General features: G+C 35.5%; 1 protein-coding gene across 1 annotated transcript; it reads right to left on the reverse strand.

The window, feature by feature from the left end:
- Positions 1-1,381: 1,381 nt before the first annotated feature.
- On the reverse strand, positions 1,382-6,929 carry mettl5 (methyltransferase 5, N6-adenosine). The gene is made up of 7 exons (XM_052142930.1): positions 6,547-6,929; positions 3,983-4,097; positions 3,708-3,889; positions 2,090-2,172; positions 1,952-2,003; positions 1,784-1,833; positions 1,382-1,612 (listed from the first exon to the last, which is right to left on the reverse strand). Exons 1-7 carry the CDS (start codon positions 6,644-6,646, stop codon positions 1,571-1,573), a joined length of 624 nt encoding a protein of 207 aa, XP_051998890.1. The 5' UTR covers positions 6,647-6,929; the 3' UTR covers positions 1,382-1,570.
- Between the last annotated feature and the right edge of the window lie 4,075 nt (positions 6,930-11,004).

The following is an 11,004-nucleotide window of genomic DNA, read 5'->3' on the forward strand; positions in this document are numbered from 1 at the left end:
ATGACATGCCCACCACTCGAGTGGTGAGTAGAATGGAATCCGGTGGTATGGTAGAGGTCTCGACCTCGAAACATAGAGACAGTGAGTCAGGCTTGAGGTTTTTAAAGCCCGGGCGGTACAAGAGGATGAAATTAAAGCGGGTAAAAAATAGTGCCCTGAGAGCCTGTATAGAGTTAAGATGTTTGGTGCCACTAATATACTCTAGGTCTTTATGATCAGTCCAGACCACGAAAGGTACCCCCAAACCCTCTTACGCCACTCGCCCAAAGCCAGCCGGACAGCCAGCAATTTTCTGTTACCGACATCATAGTTCCATTCTGATGCTGTTAAGCGGTGCGAAAAAAAACACGCAGATGCATCTTTCCATCATGCATGAAAAGTGCACTTCTTCACCATGATGAACAGTCGATTCTCTAGCAGTTGATGAAGAACCTGCTAAACATGCTGAACATGGTGCTGGATATTCTGGGAGAAGATCAGAATATCATCTAGATTCTAGATTAACAAATGCAAAACAGTCAACCATGTCTCTGAGCATGTCATTCACGAGCCCCTGGAAGACGGCGGGGGCATTGACCAAACTGAAAGGAATGCCTAAATATTCAAAGTGCCCCCTATGCGTGTTAAAAGCCATTTATGAAACATAAATCTTAAAAGTAGGCTAAAAACATTATTAAGCATAGCGGGGCATGTTGTGATAAAAGTTGCTCACTGTTTAAAAAATATTTATCAGTCCTATTTTAATTATAATTTCAACCTAAACATTGCCTTCATTTTCTTTCTTTCTTTCTCTTTCTTCTGTGCATTTTTGTCAGAATACATGTAAGTCACCATCCAATTTCATTGTGTGTAAATGAGCAGCTCGGACATTTGGCCTAACATCTCCTTTTTGTTTTTTGGTAAAACAGTGAAACAACGAGGGGGTTGTAATGACATGTGGGTGAGTAAATAATAAAAAAAAACCCTTACATTTTTTAATCAACTTTTCCTTTAGCATTCTTCATCATCAGGGGTGATTTGTAAAGCTGAATCAAACTCCTTCCTTATACTGTCAGAGTATGGCATTTAATTTACGTTTTTTTTCTTTAATAATACTTCAATTAGTATTATTTCTATTCATATTGATTTTTATTTGTTAATTTGTTTACACTTTTGTTAACAAAATTCTATCAAATTGAATTGTGTATTTTGAAAAAAAATAATAATAATAATAATTGAATTAATATTACTTAAAATATTTAGGTTTTTATTTCTTTTTGTTAAAGATGATTAAATTCAGTTTGATGGAATTTTATTTTGAAATTGAAAATTTTTAAATTATTTATTTTAGTCTAATACAGTTGTGAACCTGTGATTTTATAAAAGAATCTCAATAGTCAGTAATATATTTATTTATTTATTAATAACATAGTTTGTGATGTTGTGCAATTGTGTATGCTGGCAAAATGTGTGAAGCACATGTTTCAATAAATTTACAACAACAGTATATGTTAATGTTTTAAAATTGATTTTGAGGAACGGTGTCTGTAGAGAGAGAGAAAAAAAAAAAAAAAACTCTTGCGCAACACCTTTATGTTGGAGTGAATCGAATGAAGTCCACTTGAATATCAACCTGAAATAATCATATTAAAAATTATGTTTTCACTCATTGTAAAGTTGGGTCAAGACATACAGAACTATATTTTTACAGGATATAAAAATATATTTAATTTTTGTATTATATAAAATGAAGCAGTATTGTCAAATTAATTTGCTATTTTGTAAAAGCAAAACATGGACATACCGACTTCTTTTTGTGGAACTTGTAAGATGCTGGCAGGTCATATCTCAGTTCTGTAAAGAAGTAAATGCAATTTGAGGATAAAACAACATTACATTATGATCATACATATCAATCTTGCTCTTTGGTACATCATTTATAACAGTGAATGTCAGGCATAGAAAATATTACCCGCAATGACTTCCATTTTCACATTCCAGTCATTTGCTTTCTTCTGTATGTGCTACAGAAAAATGCAATTCAATTGTTAATCTGAATTCTGAATACAAGTGACGTTTCAAAATTGTGAAGAACTTTGGTGCTACTTACACCCCGTGTTGATGTCTTGTGAAGGGAGTACACTGCCGTTCTCGCCATGGATATGGCAGTCTGCAAGAACTGCATGTCAATACCTATGGGTTGAAGGCATTGAAACTATCCTTAAAGTCTAATCATGAAATAAAAATGTTCCCCTATTTACTTAACCCTGTAAAGCCAGACATATGGAAGAATTGTCAGAAAAATTCGTATTTTTTGACATTAAACGTTTAGTTATTATCATTAGACAAAAAATTAAAAAGAAACTGAATGTTTTTTTAAGGGCTTTAAAGGTCATTATCCTCCTGAGGCCCAGCAATTTATTTTTGTGTATGACATTGTTATTTACATTTTAAGATCATTCATGTAACAGTGGTATATCTTGGGGTATTATCAGAGGACTCCCTGGGCTTTTCAAAGATACCACATATTTGAGAGTTTGGCCATGACAACTTCCTCTCCTTGGTGTATACATTTGGATTGAAATTACACAGTTCAGTTCAGCACATCAGTTACAATGAGTAAAATATAATATTTTCAATAAACAATTATTTTCATATGTATTTTATGCACCAAACACTATATTGACATTTAAAAAAGGGAAATTGAAAAAATATTTTCTCTGGGTCTCAAGAGCGTATGGTAAGATGACATCATAATAGCTTGTAATGTAAAATAATGAGATATTTATAATGTCAGAGCAGGATGCATAAATTAAAATACACAGAAATATTAGTTCAAACTTTAAATAAATCTTAAAAAATTTATATGTCAGAAATGTCAAAGCTCTATGATGTTTTTATTATGGTGGGCATGAATGTAATGTAATGGTGATTGAGAGATATACCTCAAAAAGCCTGTTGTATCACATTTGATACATGGATTTCAACTGGCTTTTTCAATAAAATAATATACAAAATTTTAACTTGCTTATATTCCGCAAATACTCATTTTTAAATATCAGTAACAGTATAATAATTAGTCACTTTTACTTGATTAAAATCAGCAAAGATTTCACAAAACGAGTGCATGCAGTACAAAACCAGACATTTTTGGGAAATGTTTTAAAATATTTTTCCATCAAGAAATGCCCAAAAACGTCCACCAGGTGGCAGCAGACATCTACTACATTGCAGACAACAGGATTCAGTCAAATTGTGATTATGTTAATGATGCAAATGCTTTAGAAAATAGGCGTACTGTGACGAGGAGGAGGGCGTGGCCGGACCATGATGGAGCACGGCCGGCGCTAAATCGGCTGATCAGCGGGAGAGCGAGATAAGTGGCAGCCAGAGACACCGGCTCGAGAGAGAGAGAGACACACACATGGCCGCGTTGCAGAAGTTGAATTTTTTAATTTGAGTTTTAAATTCTACTTTATGCTGACTGATCAGCTGATTCAGCGCCGGCTGTGCTCCATCACAAGTCGGCCACGCCCTCCTCCTCGTCACACTTATCAAATTTGAAACAGGCGGCATTATAGGTTTAAACCCTCTTACTTTCAAAACCCCTTCCCTCCAACCACCTGGTTCTATTTTGGTAAGTAACAGACACTTTTAAAAGTCCAGTCAATTCCTGATGAATACAATCAAGTCCCACTTATTGTATATCCTGTTTCACTCAGAAATACCTTGGTTATGCTTTGTGCCAAACGGCGGATTCATGATGACCGTGTCAAACTTCTTGGCATACAAGGATCCAATAGAGCACACGTCACACTGGACGACATCAATGTTCGACAGTTCAAATTCTTCAACATTTCTTTTGAATATGTCCAAGGCGTCGTCATCGATGTCAAATCCGACACACAATCTTGCAAGGAAAGATTATGATTATTTTGATTCACATCATTTTTAAACTCAGAGTAATTTCAGACAATGGATGAATGGATGGAGATGGTATTACCCAGCATCAAGAACTGCAGCTCCTATAGAAAGCACCCCACATCCACAGCCCAAATCTGCAACAAGCTTGTTTTCTATATCATTAAATGTGTTGTGGATGGTGTACAGCATACAGCCTGCAGTGAAATGAAATACAAAAGCTAACTGTATGACATCAAATACAATAATAGTGTTCAATAAACAAATTAATGGCCATGCATTTCAATAATATTACAGGGGTGTTTCTCAACTTGACACGTCCTTAACTGTGGTAAAATTACTTTAACAGATAGACTGGAATCGATTATTTCTTTTATAAAACAGCAGCAATATGATAAAAGTCATGTCACCCCTGTGTTGTTATGAACCTTTATAACTTGCTTTCTTTTTCTTAACACAAAGGGAGAAATTGTGAAAAACAATTGTGCTCAGTGATGTCATACAATGGCAGTTTATGGTGACCACCTCTTCAAGCTTCAAAAGAATGCAAAAGTATAATTCAGAAGTCTAATAAATTATTTAATGAGCTTCATGATTGTTATGAAAGCATACGTTACGTTTTGGTGAGAAACAAACCTAAATCGAATGTATTTTTTTGTGAAAATGTTCACTGACCGTTGATCTCCTGTGTGAGTTCATGATAGGGCACAACAGTAACAGTTCACGAAGCTCCCTCCCGACATTGGGGCGTTCAAGCAAAAACTTGTTTTGTTTATCTAAAAACAGGTCCGCCACAGCGACAGAGAATACAACACAGCTGCAGAACAGAACTTTCTAAACATGTCTGAAGAGTTTGTAGTCGAAGAATTGATGCATTTCTATGCCCAGCCTTAGTTTTTTGAAAGTTTTTGGACCGGTGCCAGTTCACAGTGGACTGAGTTAAACTTGCAATGCTTAAAATAGAAAACAAGCAATCGACAGAATGTCCCATCACTCGTCATGGCCGGCTATGACAAAAACTCTGATTTACATAGACACATTATTTCACATGATCATGTGTCATTTGCCATAAGGTCAGGACACGGTGTGACTGTGGCTGCCTGTAGCCTGTATGTTTATGTTTACAATATTTATGCATCTTAAAAACTTAGGGTACAACGTGGCTAAAGGGGGTCATGAAGTGCTATTTTGTATAATTTCATTATCTTCCCTAAGTTCCAATGATAATATTAACGTAAATGCCCACTGTTACGATTGGCTAACAAAATATAGCCCCTCAAATTAAGCAAACTCAAATCTGAAGAGAATGAACAAGTCCCTCAACATTATAAAACAAAATGTCAGGGTTTACACATAACGCACATCCAACACATTGCATCCGAATATATTAAACTGTTTATCTCAAGCACAACTGCTAACACTCAGCACCATAAACTATCAAACAGTCATGACATTTGAAATATTCATGAATGAAACCGTTTACTTATGTTTGTATCCAAGTGTTTATAACTGCCCCAAGCTCGAATCGTATAATGACTGTTTCAAAAGCAATCCACACGAACACATACCGTAGGCGCAATGAGGTGCACATCGCCAGATACACTTTGAAGCGATCAAAGATGTCCATCTAGTCTATGTTTACATATACTAACAATTAAAATTGCTAGATGGGTGAAAAAATGCATCCATGAAGTGTTTGTGCTCAAAACAACAAGAGACAGCAGCTGAATGAAAGAAAATGGCTTTTCACTTTCAGAGTTGTAACTTGACACCGCGTCTTTTAAAAGCGGCGAGATACTTGGCAGCGGTCAAAGAGTCTGCATAGTTCATGTTTATATACAAAATAATTCAAAATAGTCCAGATGGGTCCCCTTAGATGTCCAGGAATAGTTAGCCACACAAGGCTTGCGCTCTTGACTTGAACAGCGTGCCTGTGGGCGGGGTCAAAGGGTGCGCTAACGCATTTTGTAGGAGGAGTAAATACAAATGAGCAATGTGTCGTGAAGTCACAAACAGACAGATTTCAAAACGAGGCGTTTCAGCAGGGTGGCCACTATAAATGCTCTTTTTAGACCGGGGAGGAAGTTTGAGTTCTGAAATTTACAGTCTGTTTTAAATTTACAGTTAACTGTTTTATGTCTAAAATTCAAGGAAAAATTAATTCTCCATTTCATGACCCCTTTAAGTAAAATGTAATTAATATTTATAGGGCAACATTTGTAAACTTAAGCAAAATACTTTTGAGACAGTAAGATGCTGTTTTTGAGTATCAAAATAAGATAATACTACTTAAAAAAATAACCTATTCAGAAAAGTGTTAACCATTTCCTATTAAATGAAATCACATTTGGCACTTCAAAACATCCCAAATATTCTATAAACAAATTAGCCCCATTGTCCCAAATAAACAAATTAGCCCAAATTAGCCCCCCATTTTGGCAATCTAGTAGGTGATCACGCATTAATAATGTCGCATACACACTGCATACTGCAGGAATAATATGTGTAGTATGCTGGAATGCTATTGCGAACATCTTATTTCCACAACCAGGAATTCATAAAACACAAATCTGCCTGCCATTAATTACAAAAGTTATCATTATCAACCGTAACCAGCTTACATCCGAGAAGAAGAAGAATGTCTACCTGCTATATGAGGACTGGTGGGGTACTGCTCCAGGAGAATTTTGGGCTCTTCAAATCCGTCCACCTGCTGAAGGCAGCTCTCCAGCTCTTTCAGCTTCATGACGAGATCAGACGATTAATGAATCCTACTGATAATATCAGTCTGTGTTTGCATATGTCATATGACTAATTGTATCGGGTGCGGAGCTTTAAACGCTCGCTCTCTCTTAACTGAACGGCCGAATAATCATGTTCAAGGACTGTGATGTGTGATGCAGATGATCTTGCGATGTCTCTTATAAATATATACAGTGAATCTCTTGAAGCGCTGTATATATTTTACGGTGAAGCGCATATGTAAACATGAAACGCACTCACATGTGTTTTCCCTTTCTTCTACTGCAAGTTTCTCTTGCCAGTTTGACGGATTACTGCCACCTAACGTAGATCGTGAAATATTACATTTAAGTGTAGATCTACATTTAAAGGGATAGTGCACCCAAAAATGAAAATTCTCTCATGATTTACTCACCCTCATCCCATCCCAGATGTGTATAACTTTCTTCTGTAAAACACAAATTTTGATGTCTAGTAGAATGTCTCAGCTCTATAGATCCATAAAATGCAAGTGACTGGTGGCCAACATTGTGAAGCTCTAAAAAGCATATAAAGGCAGCATAAAAGTATTGGACTCCAGTGGTATAATTCATCGCTGCATCTGAATATCCATACTTCTTCACTATATAGTATGCCAAAATCAAAATGCCACTGCAGTAGTATGTCCAAATCCACAGTTTTAATGAAGCAGTTAGCGAGAAATACCCGGATGACCTACTGTTCTGAAGTGTGGATCAGCTGGACACTTGACGATCCCATAATCCCATTCCCTCAGGAGCTGAGGCTATGTAACGTCCTAAACACTGGATTTAAAGGAACGGTGGTGAATCGCGAGTTGGACTGCTCTTTTCAAATGTAAGTGCTATATACTTTATATATATATATACACTCACCTAAAGGATTATTAGGAACACCATACTAATACTGTGTTTGACCCCCTTTCGCCTTCAGAACTGCCTTAATTCTACGTGGCATTGATTCAACAAGGTGCTGAAAGCATTCTTTAGAAATGTTGGCCCATATTGATGGGATAGCATCTTGCAGGTGATTGAGATTTGTGGGATGCACATCCAGGGCACGAAGCTCCCGTTCCACCACATCCCAAAGATACTCTATTGGGTTGAGATCTGGTGACTGTGGGGGCCATTTTAGTACAGTGAACTCATTGTCATGTTCAAGAAACCAATTTGAAATGATTCGAGCTTTGTGACATGGTGCGTTATCCTGCTGGAAGTAGCCATCAGAGGATACGTGTTTCAGACACAGTCACAGTCTTCTGAAACGATCTAATAGATTTTGGATGCAAAGACCAAAAAAAAATCTGAATTTGTGTTCAGCAGTAGAAAGAAAATCAAACACATCTGGGATGGCATGAGGGTGAGTAAATGATGAGAGAAGTTTCATTTTTGGTTGAACTATCCCTTTAAATAAATATTCTGGGTTAGTTTGACCTATAATATCTATGAATTACATGCAGTTTCAACTCTAAACTGTCCCGGCGTCCGCATATGCATACTTCCATAGTATAAACTATGCCATGTACAGTATGTACAGTACAGTATTTTTTATATAACAGTAGACGAGAAATACCTGGATGACCTGCTACATTAGTGAATATTCTGAAGTGTGTAGCCAGTGAACTCACATAATGGGACAGAGCTGAGGAGCCATCAGAGTCAAAATGCTGAATTAAATAAATTAACAAATGAATGGCAAATACAGTGAGTCGGACAGCTATTTTCAGTGGTAAGTGCTCTATAGAGGATAAACCATGCAAGTTGTTCATTGTAAAGTAGTTTTATTGTACTTGTTTAACAAAACAGAGTAAAGAATTTTCGTGGTTGTTGTTACTACATAATATTTTTAGGTCATGGGACAATGCCCACATTCCCATATGAAGTACCTACAGCATGCTGGGAATGCCGAAAAAATAAAAATAATCATATGTTGCATATTTTTTTAAAGATAGAAATCATATAAGTAAACTTTCTTGTATCACAATTAATTAAACATAGGGTACATTTTTTTTTTTTTAATTTTCACTAGTTGACTAGTGATTTCAGCAGATGGTGTCTGTTTTGCCATGTCCCCGGGTGCATTATGCTGTAACCACTGACATGAAAAGCTGTCAATTTAAAAGAAAATATTCCAGGTGTTTCTTCATTTTTTCAGTTTCTTTCATCGAAATGTTTCAAACAAAACAACTTTACTTGGAAATATTGATTTTATTAGTAATGAATGTATAGGTGTCTTCAGTATCACTTTTCAATGTCCTGTAAGTCTTTTGTAATGTCCCTTTAACTAACATTAATGCCAGTTCTTGAATGACATCATTCTCCAGAAAGTGACGTACATTTTGCGGGAATAAAACAGCACAACAAGTGCATCCTGGATTTTCGGTTTCCGTTTCGGCCCAGAATTTTAATTTCGGTGCATCCCTAGTTTTAAGTCTTTAATTTATTTACCTGACCCTTTCATTTTTCTAAACTTTAAGTTTTTTCAGTTAATCGCATAGAAACATTTGGCCAGTGTTAATAGAGATGCAATTATATTGCTTGTCCTAATTTACACACCGATTATACTGTAGGTATATTAAGGGTAAAACTTAAGGCTATATGTGATAGAAACAGTATATAAATTGTTAGGGAGTTTTTTTTTTAAAGTTAACTACCTCTTTAAGAATGAATGAGTTCACGCAATAGGTCAGAAGTGAATAAAATAAATATTCATGCTGAGGTTGAATATAATTGGATTGCATGCTAAACATGTTATTTTCCTTTTGGGGAACTACAGTCTGTAACCCAGAGCTATGAATGATGTGTGCAGGTAAAATTGGTATCATGGTTAACATCTAGTTGATCTGGTGGACACAGACCTTTTGTTTTTGTTTCTTCTTTTTGTACTTCTGCTATTCTCTCTTTCTCAATTCAATTCAATTCAAAATTGCGTATTGGCATGACTGTACACAATACAATATTGCCAAAGCTTGGAATACATAGAATAATTATAAAGACATCATAATAAAATATTATAACATGACTTAAATGTACAAATTAACAGTGTAACAAATTAAAAAATAAAATAATAATTAGAACAGTTTATGAACAGGTGAGTAAGTGTTTGCGTGTTTGTTTCTCCCTCTCTCAGAAATTAGTGTGAAAATGAAAATTCTGTCATTTACTTACCCTTGCTTTGTTCCAGACCATAACCCTTTTTTTATTTTTATTTTTTTTTTAAACCTCAGTCTCCACCATTTACTTTCATTGCATTGTTTATGTTTTTGTTTTTTTTGGCCATTCATTAAATGTTGAATTTCAGCTCATGAGGGGTGAGTAAAGTTTGACAGAATTTTCAGTTTTGGGTTAACATCTTTAAAGATTTGAAATATTTGTAATGTTTATAGAATAAAATCTATTAGTAGTTGAACTCCTCCCGTGCACTTTTAGTAGCATATAAGTGTAAGTGAGTGCATGATGCTGCAATGCAAATTTAAGGTCATGTTGAGAAAGTTACTGTAGCACACCACATGCTATGTTAGAGAGGAAAACAGGTTGCTACACTTCTCTGTGCCGTACTGTCAAGGGGAAGTAGAAACATTGGTGAAATCATGTAATTACGTGGAGAAACGTAGACTTATTGCTTAACTTAATCTGGAATGTACGTCACTTTTTACTAAACAATTTTATTTACACATGCAAAGCAGAGAGAGTCTATACATGTATATGTGTGAAAAATAAAAGGTACACACAAAAATTATGTAACCTACGTCATCTGTTATTTAATCATGCTGACACAACTTGAAACCTCTACAAAAGAACAATGGTGGTTTTTCATAGATACTTTAGTATAAAGGCCTACAGCTTTCAAAGAGTGCAGACTGTGAGTCACACAAATCAGAAAAAAGTGAATTAAACCCATAAAATATTGTTATCATGGGAAAAAGTGAAAGACAGTCAAAGATACTCAAAATACACACACACATATATATATATATAGGCTATACAAGTTTTGCTGCAATATCCTGTAACAGAGATAACAGAGCTTACTTTTTGATTATTAGCTTTACAGTATTTTACATAGAAAGCATGAAGCATTTGTCTTAAATGGTGTTACAGTGAGACACTTACAATGGAAGTGAATGTCCATAAACGTTAAAATACTCATTATTTCAAAAGTATAGCCACAATACTGAAAAATATCAGCTGTTAACATGATTTTACTGTGATAAAATTGCGTACCTTTTTCTTAGCTTACTTATAGAGATCGCAGAGTCATACAAAAACATTTCGACTCGTTACTCTTTCTTAAAAGCAAAAATCAAGGTTACAGTGAGACCTTTACAATGGAAGTCAATGGGGCCAA

Source organism: Xyrauchen texanus, chromosome 14 (assembly GCF_025860055.1).
Source record: "Xyrauchen texanus isolate HMW12.3.18 chromosome 14, RBS_HiC_50CHRs, whole genome shotgun sequence".
NCBI classification, from domain to species: Eukaryota; Metazoa; Chordata; class Actinopteri; order Cypriniformes; family Catostomidae; genus Xyrauchen; species Xyrauchen texanus.